The sequence below is a fragment of the Callionymus lyra genome, chromosome 16, assembly GCF_982586985.1.
Source record: "Callionymus lyra chromosome 16, fCalLyr1.hap1.1, whole genome shotgun sequence".
NCBI lineage: Eukaryota > Metazoa > Chordata > Actinopteri > Syngnathiformes > Callionymidae > Callionymus > Callionymus lyra.
Window position 1 is genome coordinate 2145539 of NC_141833.1, and position 16226 is coordinate 2161764.

The 16226-nt window shown below is 38.2% G+C and overlaps 3 protein-coding genes across 3 annotated transcripts; 1 reads left to right on the plus strand and 2 right to left on the minus strand.

The window, feature by feature from the left end:
- Window positions 1-1055: 1055 nt before the first annotated feature.
- rnf2 (ring finger protein 2) lies at window positions 1056-6265 on the plus strand. The gene is made up of 9 exons (XM_087811601.1): window positions 1056-1107; window positions 2514-2610; window positions 2842-3002; window positions 3605-3687; window positions 3768-3900; window positions 3966-4065; window positions 4124-4296; window positions 4970-5159; window positions 5231-6265. Exons 2-9 carry the CDS (start codon window positions 2524-2526, stop codon window positions 5330-5332), a joined length of 1029 nt encoding a protein of 342 aa, XP_087667727.1. The 5' UTR covers window positions 1056-1107; window positions 2514-2523; the 3' UTR covers window positions 5333-6265.
- Window positions 6266-8415: 2150 nt separating this feature from the next.
- LOC148063198 (actin-related protein 2/3 complex subunit 5-like) lies at window positions 8416-9635 on the minus strand. Its single transcript, XM_087811023.1, has 4 exons — window positions 9423-9635; window positions 9072-9144; window positions 8825-9001; window positions 8416-8705 (listed from the first exon to the last, which is right to left on the minus strand). The coding sequence occupies exons 1-4, from the start codon at window positions 9560-9562 to the stop codon at window positions 8643-8645; spliced, it is 453 nt and encodes a 150-aa protein (XP_087667149.1). The 5' UTR covers window positions 9563-9635; the 3' UTR covers window positions 8416-8642.
- Window positions 9636-10214: 579 nt separating this feature from the next.
- Window positions 10215-13740, minus strand: LOC148063199 (uncharacterized). The gene is made up of 7 exons (XM_087810969.1): window positions 13553-13740; window positions 12506-12650; window positions 12329-12424; window positions 11279-11423; window positions 11062-11207; window positions 10813-10952; window positions 10215-10595 (listed from the first exon to the last, which is right to left on the minus strand). Exons 1-7 carry the CDS (start codon window positions 13650-13652, stop codon window positions 10447-10449), a joined length of 921 nt encoding a protein of 306 aa, XP_087667095.1. The 5' UTR covers window positions 13653-13740; the 3' UTR covers window positions 10215-10446.
- Window positions 13741-16226: the final 2486 nt, after the last annotated feature.

The following is a 16226-nucleotide window of genomic DNA, read 5'->3' on the forward strand; positions in this document are numbered from 1 at the left end:
TACACGGCGTTGATGTGTGTGGACCAGTTCAGTTTATTGTTGAGGTGAACACCCAGGTATTTGAAGCTGTCCACTAGCTCAATGTCCGAACCCTGGATGCTCACCGGTTGATGTGGTGGGGACTTTTTCCTGAAGTCAATCACCATCTCCCTTGTCTTACCAGTGTTTAAGCAAAGGTAGTTGCTCTCACACCAGTCAACAAAGTCCTTGATGACTGACCTGTACTCCAGCTCGCCCCCCCCCCAGACACGCAGCCCACAATGGCCGAGTCGTCAGAAAACTTCTGGAGGTGACAGCTGCTGGAGTCATAGGTAAAGTCCGCCGTGTAGAGGGAAAAAAGGAAAGGTGACAGCACTGTCCCTTGAGGCACCCCGGTGCTGCAGATGGTCACCTCAGACCTGCAGTCCTGCAGCCTCACATACTGCGGCCTGTTGGTGAGGTAGTCCATCGTCCATGCTGCCAGCTGTGTCCCAACTCCTGCGTCCTCCATCTTCTTCCTTAGCAGCGCCGGCTGGATGGTGTTGAAAATCACATTCATCAAAGGGTCCCATTGACCTCAAGTAGCTTTTGGATGGCCAGGCTTGTTCTTGACGTCACTTTGGTTGTGAAGTAAAATCGTGGAGCAACATACAACAAAAACACCTAATTTCCCGAAGGAAAGAAATTAATAAAGTCTATCTGATCCTCAGCTCCTTATATGGTTAAATGAATATTAATATTGCCTATATTATTTTTTATTATTATTACTAATGTTTTGTACTGTTTGTTAAGCTGCCTGGTGAAAAGAAAATCAAAGGTTTACTTAACAACACTGGCAACAAAAATAATTTCGCTCCATTTCTAGTGAACCGAATATCAATTAGATTTTGCACATTAAAGACACAGAGTAATAAACGTAGACTATCATTTGAATTGAGAGACTATTTGACACTTTTGCTGATAGTAAGAGTTTGTCAGGTGAACAGTATATCCAACAGCGTTTTCTTTGTCACAGATGTGCCACGATTTGAAATACTACAATTCCCAGTTTGCACCTCTTCTCAGCTCTGCCGCCATATTGCCTTCGACTGAATGCTGTTTGTAGCTGCTCTTAGCCTCGGTTGAAACGTAAGTATACAAATAAAACTATTTCACCGCTGTGGTTCTGTTTAACGCTTATATTCGAATTGCTACACGTATTTGTGTTGCTTTTCGGGGTTTATAACTGGCGGAAGTCAAGAACGAACGGCTTTGAAGGCACAGTTTACCACAGAGGACTGCTGCGACATTTTGCTATGTTGTTATTTTTCCTCGGCTATAAACATCAATTCATGGACATGCTAGCGTTATATTTACCTTGAGTTTAGAAATACCAAGATCAAATATTTCGCGGGTACCTTTCACTGACTTTTTTTTGCGTTACAGAGGCGATTGGTATTTGACGTCAGTTAGCCTTGGGTATGGCTAGTTAGCATTAGCTTTAATAGCCTTTTTCACACGACATTTTTTGACCAAAACAACACCAAACGGCTGGTTTTCTAACTGCAGGGGATTCCAGCGAATGAAACCCATTTTCTGCTTTCCACAGTTTGTGTATTTTTCCAAACTCGTGTATCGTATCTTGACATGTTAATTTAAACATACAGATACACCGTTACATGCAGACAAATAAATTGTCCTTTGATGAATTAAGGCAATGACAAGCGAAAACAAGGAAGTTGGATGGTTTAGTATCGTATGAAAATACATGAACTGTTATGGCAAGTTACAAATAATTGTGCCACATAAAATTGAGGTTACATATTTCACGTTGTTTCTAGTTTGTCTTTGAAGTTGCACAAAGGGTTTTAACATTTAAAGCACCAGTCTAAATTTAAGGAATTACACTTGATTTATTTGTATAATAGTTAGTTAATGCATATACAATCTAAGTATATAGTGTTTTCTTGTTTTGTATTTATACTGTATGCAATTGCTTGGTTCATTCAGACCATTGCGTCTTGACAAACAGGATTCTGACTGTTATTGTATTTATGCACGAGCTGATATTCAAAATTTAGGTCTACATTTAATTTGGTACATTTATCCTGTACCTTGAACATTTCCACACACAATGATAAAACATGCCCCTTTATTTCTTGGCACTTGCAAATTAAGAACTTGTGGATTTCCCAAGTTTATTCTGTTGCTTTTTTAATGGATATTTAATTAAAACATGAAAGTATGGATGAAAGTACCCACCTGGGATATTGTGTCAATTTTTTCCTGTAATTTTCTGCTGAAAATAATTTCCTTGATTGTTTCCTGTTGTCATTAAATTCTCTTTCTCTTCAGCCAGTAGTAAAACAAATTACCTGGAATATAACTACATTTGTACAGATCTCCTTTAAATATTATTTTAACTTGTACCACATATCTATCATATTTCAGATTATTGCTGTATGATTAATCAAATTTGCTGTTGTATTTTCCTGCAAACAGGGTTATTGTTGTTGTTTTTTAATAATGATTAATCTTGTGACTCTATTTTTCAGTTCTCCAGCTATGACACAAACCGTTCAGACCAATGGGGTCCAACCCCTCAGTAAGACGTGGGAGCTTAGTTTGTATGAGCTTCAGAGAACTCCACAGGTATCGGGTTTATTTTTTATTAGATTAGATAGAAGTTATGTCAAAAATGTTTCTCATTTTTTTAGTGAAAATGTGTATTTTAATTTCCATTCTCTATTTATAGTAGGTAATTAATAGCTCATAGATATCTAGACAACAATTCAGTTAATCTATACTAAGTAAATAAACTATAGGTGTTGAAAAACCTGTGTGTTCTATCCAAGCATTAACCTGTTTTTGTGCTTGCGGCAGGAGGCCATCACAGATGGGCTGGAGATCGCAGTGTCTCCAAGGTCGTTGCACAGTGAGCTAATGTGCCCCATCTGTCTGGATATGTTGAAGAACACCATGACAACCAAAGAATGCCTGCACCGCTTCTGCGCTGACTGTATCATCACAGCATTGAGATCAGGGTAAGAATGCACACAGTTCAAGTCATATTTTCAGGAATGGTTTAGAGCAAGGCTCTGTAAAGGAAAAGTACACTTTATCCCCCCTCTATACATCTGAATGCATTTCCCCACACTTGATGAATATTCAGTAAAGTAACACCAGTGGTGCTTTGTGTTGTGGAAGGTGGCGGTTCAGGATATCATCTGCAAGAAGGCTATTTATGGATTTTTTTGCTACTGGAGAAATTCCAGATTCCATCAGTTGAATCAATGGGAATTTAAATTTTTATTGCAGATACTATTGGCAGATTCTCAGGCTAAGTTTTAATGCTGATTTATTAAAACTTTTTTTCCTGATTTAGGTTTTTTTCTTAGTAGCTTACAATAATCATCATTCATCAGACAAAACCATTGAATAACAACAATAAAACTTAATAAAAACACAACCTTAAAAGGAAAACAAATATATTCTTCTTCCTTGTATTCACCATAACAATCCCAGATAGATTTAAGGGTGAAAAAAATTGTAGCTTTTTAAAATTAATTTGTGTACACTTTTTTTCATGAAACATCCCACTGTTCCCTTTTATAGCCCTCTTAACTGACTGTCCCTTTCTCCATAGGAATAAAGAATGTCCTACGTGTCGTAAGAAGTTGGTATCCAAAAGGTCATTACGTCCAGATCCAAACTTTGATGCCCTGATAAGTATGTTTCCTTCTTTTTGTTCATAAAGCAAACGGCCTCATTGAAACTAAATATTATTTCATTCCAAAATGTAAAATCAGGTAAGATTTACCCCAGCCGTGATGAGTACGAAGCCCACCAGGAGAGAGTGCTGGCCCGTATAAGCAAACACAACAATCAGCATGCATTGTCCCACAGCATAGAGGAGGGGCTGAAGATTCAGGCAATGACCAGGTATGTGCTTGCGCTAAATTAACATATGTTGAATATTTGTCTTACTAAAAACAATTTTCCTTCAGATTGCAGCGTGGTAAAAGACATGCTGTGGAGAATGGCAGTGGTGCTGAAGACAACGGAGACTCCTCCCACTGTAGCAATGCTTCTGTCCACAGCAATCAGGTATTAATTGAGATACAGCAAGTGTTGTGTAGCATCTACCATAAACACCTCCTCTCAGGAGGCGGGTCCAAGCATCAAGCGCACTAAGACGAGCGATGACAGCGGGCTGGACATGGATAATGCGGCTGAAAATGGCGGAGGAGACTCTGTGATAGACGGTGGGGCCAGTGAGATAGAGCTGGTCTTCAGACCACATCCTACTCTAATGGAGAAAGATGACGGCCATAACAGGTTAGATAAACATTATCAAAACAATATTTATATAATACTGCTTTTTCATTCAAATTGATATGATTCCAACAGTGTTATTTTTCTTGATTTATTTCTCTTTTTGCATCTTTCTACATGATGATATGGCAAGGGAGATTTATGCGATTATCTGTTTAATGTACTTCACTGTGCCTGTGGGCATGGAGGCTTCTAAGTGGGTTTGCCATGTTACTGGTTAAATATTTAATTCATTGATAAGATCATTGATTTTTGATTCAGCAAGATTGATCACCTTTAACTTGACTGCATCATATGCACTTATCTGCTTGTTGTCCATCATGAGTGTGTGTGCATGATGATGCACATCCAGAAGGATGCAAAGCAACTAGATTGTCTAGAATTTTGCAAAGGCTTCTTCAGTTCCGAGCCTCTTGGTTAGGGCTGAAACGTCTTGCCAAAACTTTCTCCAAAACTCTACGCAATCTAGTTGTCTTTCTTAAGAACTGTCTAGATAACCATGGATGAACGGACACATTGCATGAAGCAATGAATAACTTTTAAAGAGAAAAAAACCTTTCTTCTTTTTCTACGTCTTCTTTGCGTTTTCTTTTGACTCATTCTGGCTCTTACTGTCAAACTTTTAAGTTTCTGTCAAGCTCCACAAGTCATTTATCATTAATTTCTTTTTTTTTAGCGTGGAGTTTGTTCCTCGATACATCAAGACGTCAGGGAATGCAACAGTGGACCATCTGTCCAAATACCTGGCAGTGCGACTGGCTCTGGAGGAGCTGCGGAGAAACGCTGAGGCCAGTCCCGTCAACGTGGAGGCAGCCTCTGAGAAGCAGTACACCATCTACATACCAACAGCCGCTAATCAGTTCACCGTGAGTGCACATACACATGTACACACATATTTGTTTCATTCCTTGACACTTAACCTTTTGTTCTTACTCAGGTTCTCAATGGATCCTTCTCCCTGGAGTTGGTCAGTGAAAAGTACTGGAAGGTTAACAAACCGATGGAGCTCTACTTCGCACCAACCAAAGAACACAAATAGAGAAGCACACAGTTGGACACACTTGGGCTCGGGGTGGAGCTGAAGCATGTCTGAATGGAGGAGGGAGGTCGAGGCAGAACCTCCACCTGGACTTGTGTAAAAAGAAAATCCTTGTTTTATAATGTGTATCTTTGTGTATCTTTGTTTATTTGTATCCCTCTCTGTAGAAAGTAGCAGGCAGCAGCCAACCCCTGGAGACACACAGAGGCCTAATACATGTTCAGTAAAACCTTGTCAATAATAAATTCCACTTTTTCTTCTTAAGCAGCAAACTTTTTCTGAATCTTTGCAGAAATTGTGGAAGTTACAGGGCTTTATCTGCTGTGTCTCTATCCAGTAGCTCAACAAATGAAGAAGTACTTCACTGTTGTTACTGAGATACTGAACGGTCTGAAAGGTCATTTTTTTGACCTTGGGTCTGAAATTCTGATGTAAAAAGTTTGTATCACCGGTTTGTTCTCTGAAAGCATGTATGATGCTGCTACCGACATCAACAAAGGTTGTCAACGGTTACAATCTCAACACATGCATGACCAAGTCCAATAACCGTGTCTAAAAGTCGTGGTCACAACAAAGCTCTGACACGGCAACACTGCATGTGTGCATCAGTGATACTTCAGGATGTGACAGACCCACATGTATCTGCACTGAAGTCAATTCAGGTACACTGCAACAATCATATTGTACAAACCGATCAATAGTTTAGGTTTTCCGTGTGCTCGTGTTGTTGTTGTGCTCAAGTTGAATGAGCCTCTTTTTTGGTTGTAGACAATTGTCTTTCTTCAATTTATAAATGTAATGTGCCATTTTGTTGAGATTAAAAATCTTTAAGTTTTAGAGCTTCAACACTTGACCTGTTATAAATATATATACATATATACGTGCTTAAATATTCTGCTCATCATTTTTTAATAAACTAAAAATTTTAAGTCATCTTGCTATGTTGTAGAACTGGTTTAAAGAAAAAGTCTTGTCGTTTTGATGGTAAACCTTGAATATGTAATGGCTTCTTCTGCAGAATCAAAACACTTGAATAATTACTTTGTTTTGAAGCCAACACAAGGTGTCGCTATTTAGGTCTCATCTTGTGGAACATGTTTTGGAAAACTCCCAACTAAACGCTGCCATCCCAACAAACGGCTTTAACGTTCTCCCTTCGTGTTAGACTCTGTCCTTTGACTGACTATTAATTGCTTTGGAATGAAATAATTTTTCTTAAAAATTATAGGTTGTTTTTTTTTTAAGCCAAAGACGGCAAATAGTCCCATCTACTGGTCTCTTGTAATTAGGACAATGCTTCATTAAAGGGCACCTAGTGTGCCGATTTGTCTCTTAAATTGTTCGAGGACCTATTATACTCATCAGTATGTTTCTTTTTGCACAAAACTCTCAGTTAATGTCTTAACAAGAAGGAGCTGTCTCGTCTGCAGTTTATACAGAACTCTGCAGCGAGAATTCTGACCCGCTCAAGTAGGAGAACTCACATTTCTCCGATCCTTAAAACTCTTCACTGGCTTCCAGTTTCTTTCAGGATCAACTTTAAAATTCTGGTTCTTACTTTCAGAGCTATTCATGGTCAGGCTCCTCCTTACATCACTGATCTGATCCAGCCTTACACCCCAGCTCGGTCTCTGAGGTCTGTGGATCAGAATCTACTTATGGTTCCACGCACACGGCTCAGGACCAGAGGAGAGAAATATTTTCAGGCTGTTGCTCCTAAGCTTTGGAACAATCTTCCTCTCTCTTTGCGCTTGATGGAGTCTACTGACTCCTTCAAGAAACATCTTAAGACGTTTCTATTTGTTCAGGCTTTTCCTTGAATTTCTCGAACTCCTGTGTTGTTCTCGGTGTTGTCTTGATCTTTGAAGTATGTACTGTTTTGAGTATTGTTTTGATTGTTAAAGCGCTTTGTGACCCTGGTCTCGAAAAGCGCTATATAAATAAATATTACTTACTTAATAAAGATATTTACATTAGAAAATACGCTTAAGACCCGCCCACTTGAAATGCGCCGAGACGGCTGGGGAAGAGGTGTCGTCCAAGCGACCACGCCTACTCCATTTTGATTGGTCACAAAACACGAGTCGCATTCAAGGACTCTCGTAAATTTCAAACTCACCCCTAAAACTCCCGTTTTGTACATTAAAAACAAATAATAAAAATTAAAAAAAATGGTTTGCTGCTTAATGTACACATTACAAAAACACCTAAAGGGAGAAGTAACTCTCACCATGTTCACATAAATATTTATTTTGTTTCACGATTAACATGTAGTTAACCGATTTAGGGCTTCTAGGGGAGGACCCCTCCACCAGACTGATGTCAGAATGTTAAATTTAAGCATTAGTCTCGTTTGGCGAGATTACAGACGGGAGAGAACTTTATTAAGTAATAACTTGAAAACGGAGCTACGTAATGATGAATGACCTACATTTTGAAGAGGACGACTTCAACGTTTACAACATGTGATTAAGTCAGGAGAGTTGGGTTTTCACGTTAGGTGCCCTTTAAGTTTTAGACATCCATGGATGTTTCTCTGGCCTTGTAGGAGATATTTACAATCCACAACGACTCTTTACCCACCTTTGTGGATTCAAAACTCCTGAATGTTTTTCAATGGAAGATCCAGCATCCGTCTTATATGGAGAAAAAAAGCCCTCAGTGGCTGTAGTTTCTTCTGAGTTTGAAAAAAGTCCTTTGAATTTCTTTACTTTGATGCTTGGTATTCATTGGTTAACTGGCCGTTGTAGATTCTTCTAAACAAACGCTTCTTTGACCCTTAATGAATATACTAAAGAACATATTTGCATTCTTACCAAGTTGTTCCTCACAGTTGTGACTTGTCTCCTACGTAGACATAAAACCTATACTACATAAGTCAAGGCGTGAGCATTTAGTCAATTCTTTCACCACTGCCTTTTTAGCTTTATTTATTCTGCAAGATGTTTTTTCAGCCAAAGGGAACTTGCTTGGAATAACCATTACTTACTTAGCTGATTAACATGTATGTATACATGCAAAATGTATGTTCAGCAAATACAATACTATTTCTACATCTTGGAGTGCAAGACAGTAAGTCGTAATGGTGTTTGAATCTTTATTCCAGATTGTTGGAAGTGGTGAAAAATGTGAGAAGTATTCAACACACCAGATGCATGAGACCAGCACCAGCGTGGTCAGAGGTGCCAGCACCAGTCTGATCACCAGGGGGGTAAAGATAGGAAAATGAGAACGTAGAAAAATTGCGATTTTTTTTTTCCAAAGTAAAAGAAAAAAGATATGGCATGCTAACAACTTATTCTCCAGGCGATCACACCATTTTCCTGGCGGTCAGTACTCGAACTATAGAGCCGACTCCTCCAACAGCCAAAACCTATGAGACAAACAAATTTTTTAAAGAAAACTGGTTTCTTCAATTTTCTTTAATTTATGTGTAAATAAAACGGTCATGATTACATTATGACCTTTTGTAACATGGTAGTATTGTGATACCTTCTCGTGCCACTGCAGCAGTACGGCGCTGCTGTTGTCAGTGGGCTTTGCAAAGCCCCTGTAGATGTACTTCATCAGCAGGTCCACTTCTGCCCGGTCCAGAGATGCCACAGCCTTCTCGATTTCACTGTTCTTGAAGCTGCTGAGGACACGCACCACGAGGACCACCGCTCGCTCCTACACGTGTACATGCCAAAACAAACTGAATGATTGTTTCCTCTAGATTTTATTTAAACTTTCACGTTACCTTGACATTGTGGTTCTTGGTGTTCAGTGGGGGGTTCTTCAGGACAGTCTGGAGAGCAGCAGTCATGTTCCCCTTGAAGCCACATTTAAGGAAACATACAAATGAAAACCTGAACTTTCTCAGCAGTGGAACTGTAATATTGTATTACATTTCATGTTTTGCTGGCAGAAAACCCATTAATAGATCAAGAATGTGTAAGATTATAATGCTAAATTACCAGATATTTGCAACATTAATCTACTACAAGTAAAGAAACAAATCTTTGCAGGCATTGTGAGAAAAGGGCTACACAAGTTTTCACAGCTAAATAATAAGTATAATCAATGTAAATAAAAGTGTAATCAAGGATATTGTCGGAGTAGCGAGTCCACTTCCGCCTCATCTGGACCGCTCTGGTTTTCTCCTCCTTCTTCGTCGTCCACGAATTTGTTCTCATCGTATAGATCCACGTCTACTTTTCGGAATCGATCTGATATTGTATTTTTAGACATTTCGTATAAATGCAAGAGATGGACCTCAGAAGAAAAGGAAGACAGCGAACTGGTTTACTTCCGCCCTTTTTCTTCTTCTTCGTCGATGTAACGAATTCAACAAATGAACCGTGTGTATGTCGCCATCTGCTGGCAAGAACCGTGAATAAAATCGTTTTAAGTAATGCTTTGTATTAATTATTTAACACTTGTATTTATGTTTTGTTTCAAGTTACGATGTTCTATTACAAGCGTAACCAGAAGGACTGCTGGGATGATATTTTGTCCTCATGATCTTTTGGTTGTCATGATGAACATAAAATGCGGTTTAGCTTGTGCAGTGAAAAAACATTCTGGTTGCCAACTACTATACATCCCACCCAAAAATCCCCCTCTTGAGCGGAGTCTGGCTAAACATGATGACAGTATTTCCAAAATGCCCTCGACCAAGCCTTAGTATGGTTCAGTAACATACCAGTGAACTTCCTCACCGTCTTCTTTCCTGACTCAGAACCATGAACTCAGATTTGGAGGACCTTGGTTAAAAACCCATCTAGGAAATAGACTAAATATGGACAAAGCTTAGCCAATGAAGGGTTTCAATATAAAGTGAGAAGGGAAGTCTGACATTGATACCATTTCCTAGTAAAGCTGAAGAAGAATGACTCAGGCAGAGGATTGCAAAAACAAAGTTTTATTAAGCTGCACTATATATATATAAAAAAGGCCTCATCACCATCAAAATATAATGTAAAATATCAGTAAGAAGCTGTTAGAAGCTCTTGGTTAGCATTAGCGTTTTGGAAGAAAGTCACATATTAAGTTTTTACTTCATAATTCCTTTTTTTTAATAAAAGTGCAATGCGCTAAAAAATGGAATGTCGGACATACAAAAGTCGCCGTTTTCAGGTCAGAATCATAAACCGTTTGGCATCCAGAGGCGACACAAGCGGTTGCTCCGATCCTGGGTTGAAGAGGGGCCGTCTCTTGTGTCTCCAGATGACCGTGAAGACTCTGGACACCAGCAGAATGCAGGCGACCACCAGAAGAGCAACTGTCAGGAAGAATGATATTCACAGCAATGAAATATCCACACATGACATTGTGTAAAAGCTAAAATAGTTATTTGTATGGCATAAAAAGGTTGTTGTTTGACAGAAGATCACATGACAGGTTCATGATCACTTGGACAAAACATACTGTTAAAGAATATCTAATTTATTTGACACACTGTTGTGGACCTGGATCCTCATTTTGTAGCTTCTACTCACCCATGAAGATGGAGTTGGGAGAGGGCTCCTTTGGGTCAAAATTCTTGTAGATGTTTCCAACCAGCGCTACGATCACCACCGGGTAGATGGTCATGATGTAGCGCACCCAGCGATCCAGAACCCAGTTCTCCAGGATGAACCTGCACAGCGACAGAGATGGATCTTGTGTTGCTTTGTTGTTGATATAATCTCAATTTCAATCTGAGATCTAGTCTAGTCCCAGGTCAAGATGGGATGAAGGACCCTCACCATGTTACCAGCTCAGCCAACAGGATACACAGAGACACAGTGGCAGCTGTGCTCCTGACCACGCCCCACAGATTCAGGACCAGGGAGAAGTTGATCAGTGTGGCGATTGACGTCCATGTGGCGTAGAGGGCCAACCCATTTTGGACCTGAAGGAAATATGACACAGAAAAACCTTGAAGTGCAATCTGCAAGGCTGACTTTAGTGAGGACCACCTACCAGGATCCTGAGAGATGCCAGGTCTTTGGGATAGTAGGTTTTGAGCCACAGTCCATAATGATTGGTGGCAAAGCAGCAAAGGAACACAGCACCATAGCAGGAAATTGTGATCAGGATCAGAACAACCAGTGCTGCCAGCATCGATCTAGGTTGAAGAAGAAAATATGAGTTTATATCAGGCATCTCTGGGCTGCCTCCAACTTCAAGACAAGATGGCCGCTCTCATCTCAAAATATGTAGAGGCTGTATCAGTACAGAGCTACAACATTCATCAAGTCTCTCTGTACATTTACTTTAAACAGAAGGATATTTTGTCTTATACTTTAAACAATTAGTTTAAACATGACACAATTAATGCTGTGATAAACTGCTTCACTGAAGAACTGTTTTGCAGGGCAAACTAATTTATAACAATGCTTGAAACCAAGTGAAGAGCTCACATCATGTTTTTCTCTTAACATGAGGACCAACAAAAAAAACCTTTACCTAAAACACCTTAATGGTAATCTTGATTTTGACCACAAGATGGTGTGATAAAATATTTATCTCATTTATCTTTCATAAAAACTGTGCTTTGGGACAAAATATTATAAAAGTAAATGCTACATACTTGTGCAAATGGATCACTGATAGCAGCATTATAATTGTATGAAAATATAGTTTTATGATTTTATTGAAATAATGACTGTAATGAGCTTTTTTTGTCCAAATGGTGTGGCTTCAATGTCCTTTGGATAGTTTGATTGTTTAAAAAAATCAAAACAAGCAAGCACCCAAGTCAGGCCTGTTATTAGAAATAGTGAATTATAGTTGAATAGCATCAGAATCGTTGACAATATTGGTAAAAATAAAAACAATCTTTGATTGTTATTATTAATAAATGTATCGATCTATCTATTAGAACATTCTCAGTTATTTCTGATGCTGTGTTTTGACAGAGAAACAACACTTTCCACTTGGCTAAGAAGGAGGTGGCTGACTTGCCCAATTGAAAGGAAAAAATGAGGAACCATATAAATATAAAGTATATGAAAGAAGGACTGGACTCACTCTCTGTCCCACAATACAAGCCAGACAATGTTCAGAATCATGTTCATCAGCCAGCAAAGGTAGAAGGAACATGGCAGTATACGCTGAGCCCAGGAGCTATTGAAAGAGAGGGGAACACACCGTCAAAACAAAATCATGCTTGTTAAGAATTCCTCAGTGTTGTGTATAAAGGTTTACCCTCTGAAAATGTAGAAAGTGATGTACAGGACCATCAAGGTAAGCCATGTGTAGATCACTCCCCAGATAGAGAAGGTCCAGCCAGCGGGAGTGATGTCCGTCTCATACCGCGCTGACACATTTCCTGTGGTGGATTTGAAAGGGCCTGTCCACGAAAACAGAAGCAGTTGTTGCTAAGAGTTGGGTTTGGCATTGAAATAAACAAAGAAAGACTGAGTCACGTTAGACCAGGGAGAGTTGAGGAAAAACAATTGAAGATACGAGGGAATACACAGGAAAATAAAAAAAGACATTTGTGATTGTAAAGCTGAAATTGGAACTCTAAATAAACATATTTCATAAGCCACATGGTCAAAGATCATTTAAAGATGTAGTTAATTCAAAGTCTTAACATGATATATTTTCCGAAATAAGTTGCAGGTCTAATTGGAATTACCAATTATCAAACAAAATCATATTATATTTCAGTCCATCTCTTGTGGCCATGTTTGTTTGGAATGAATACAAGTCTAACTTACATACATTCATAAATGGTACACTAAAAGTTGCAATGTAAATACAATTGTACTGTAAACACATATTTATATTTTACGAACATTAAGGTCAATTATTTAAATGAAGTTCATTTAACTTCACTAAATAACATTATCTTATTATATATCTTTATATTGCTAGACTATGTGTTTACAAACGAAAATCCAAATTAAAAAAATGTAAACCACGCAAACTATGAACGCCTAATACTCATTGCATAACTCTAGACTTATACAATACTAGCTGCTTCTACAAGAATAACGAGTTTTTTGGACACAAATAAGAGTGTTTTTCTCAAGTAAATACTGAAGTACTCGTAAAGCTGTTACCAAACTTGCCAACAACACACCCGACCACGTGACCACGTTTTGTAACAGTCCCCGCGTGGACTATAATAAAACATTCAAACTAGATGATGGTTCGTTTACTGTGATTTCAAAATTGACATTATTTAATAATAAATATGTTTAAAAACGCTATCACCAATTACGAGTAAAGTAGAAGTTTACTTACCTTTGCCGACTCCAGCCAAAGCGTTGATGGCTAGAACTACGATGTAAAGGATCGCGCACAGGACGATCAGGAAGATTCTGGGAACACTTATGTCCCTCATTTTCAGTCCAGTCGAGCTGGAGTTCTGTTGGAGTTCTGCGGGTGTTGCTTCTGTGTTAGCTAACCTGCTACGTCAGAGATCTGAACACGTCTAACCAGTGATGCGTTCATGACGCCCCGATGGAAAGACACATCCTTATTTTCTCTCTCCTGATTCTACGTAGATATTATCATTCATTTAAAATCATAACCTTAGAAGAAGAAAGACGAAATGTAAGTACTTAAGACTTGCTCACAAGTTAAAACTAGGGACGCTCCAGAGTCGACCCTTCAATTAGGCTGACTAAGTCAGTGCTGATGTACACAAACATTATAGTTGTTATGGTCAGAATAAAATCACTTTTTGGTTAAATGTAGCTTAATGGTCACTTTATATACAAAATGTCACATACATGACAGTATGTTTTTCTGCCGTATTTTATTAGAAGCTATTAAGCCCTATTCACACGGGATAAGTATTACCTGGGGACCTCTGTGTTTTGTAAATCACCCCCCATCCTCTGCGTTATTTTAAGTGCATTCACACGGGATAAGCGACGTCTGTAAAAAATGTAAAAAGGAGCGCAATTACTGAAAGAGAAAGTTAGTGTAACCAAGTGTTCTTTGTTTAGAGAAGATAAAGTTTATTTTCTTTCCTGCACATTAATTTGCTCCAACATTATTCTTACAGAAGAAACACAGTCTATTAAAGTGGTGTTACAGAGTGTATTTGTGTGGGAAACTACGTGGCTGGAATTTAGTTTGTATCTGTGTTATGTCTTCTTTACTTTCGTCATGTACAGCACCCTTGACCTTGTTATATAGTTTATTAAGATATACAATTTCTCAATAATATGTAGTTTTGTGTTGATGATATGTTATGTTTAATAGGTTTCTAAATAGGTTAAGCGTATTAATGTAGCATCCTTTTTTTATAATGTATTGTTGTGGTTGTGTGTGTTGTGTTGACCAGTAAGTAAGTAAGTCATTTATATTTATATATCTCAAAGCACTTAAAAAAAATACCCATAAAATAAAAACTTTAAGTAAACTGTGATTATTCATATAATTATTAAATGTAAATTATTAATGTCAAACCAAATACTCAGACCAAGCACAAATGAGTTAATTTATCTTTATTTGTCACTTCTGATATAACCAGGGATTGGCTGGAGGAGGTTTCTTGGGTGAAGAGAGTTTACACCTGTCCTCTCCCATCAGTGTGTGATTTTGTGTGAATGCGTAACTTTGGGTGGTGCTTTGGTGAATGCTGAATAAGCGCTATATTGGTAGGAGCCATTTACCATTTACTAGTTATGATACCAATACATAGTGATACATATATAATGGTATATAGTGATAGAGCTGGGTAATGTTTAGAAGTATAGAAATGTGGTTGGTTATATTATCACTGGGCAGCCAATGTATTTATTAAACAATAGTTTGTGTTTTGATCATGTTCAACTGTTCATTTTTATTTTGTTATTTGTTGTGTACTGCATAGAAAGCCAAAAAAAGACAACAACAGGGATAATCGTTCTGCCATTTATTTTATTATTCAGCACAAAAAATAACAGTTTATTGAAAATCGTGCAAATAGTGAACATACCTGTTCACACAAACACGTGCTGCTAGAAGACCCAAAATGAAACAAGCCCAAATAGCAGCATTTATGAAACATTTTATCACAAAAGTAGCTCCATTTGAGGGAATCTCATTGGAACATGAAACAATTAATTCCACATATATGCCTTAAAGTCTGATCCAAGGTGGTACTTGTTACCAACATTACCCCAACAGAAAGCACTTACTGATGAAACAAAACAAGTCAGTGCTCATGTGTGGGTAATCCAAGTCACTTTTTTGATCAGAAGAAACTCTTAGAAACTTTTATTTGTCTTTGATCTGAGTTACGATATCCAAAATCTGAAAGAGACTCAAATATAATTAGAAAACATTATTTAAGTATTTTAATAAGACTGATATTGAAAGACCCAAAAATGAAACAACCCCAAATGGGAGCACTTATGGAACATTTTATCACAAAAGTAGCTCAATTTGAGGGAATCTCACTGGGCTTTTTCTCAAGAAAATACTGCACCAAATAACAACAAGAACTAATGGGGAATACCAAGTCAAGGTGTTAACCGACCGTGGAACAAGTGAATGTTTTTTGGTAGCTGTTACGTGACCTCTGTTGTATTTACAATCTGAAAAAAATACACATTTAATTAGAACACATCAATCCTTTTTTTTTATTGAGGAATTGTTCTCAACTAACCTAAATGAGAGCACTAATTAAAAGTTTATAAAAGTGACTCAACAGAGTCTCATTGAGACGCAAAGAAAGCTATAGTTACGTATAAACCAAAGAAACCACTATAATGGTTGTCAAGGCTAATCCAAGATGGTGTTTGTCACCAGCATTACCCCAACAGGAAGCACTTACTGAAGCCAAGAAACAAGTCAGTGCTCATGTTTAGGTAATCCAAGTGACTTGCATTGTCTTCTCACTTGTTTGATCTCTGCTCTGTCTCAAATAGACTTGACTACCAACGTTACCCCAACAGGAAGCACTTACTTAACACAAAACCCA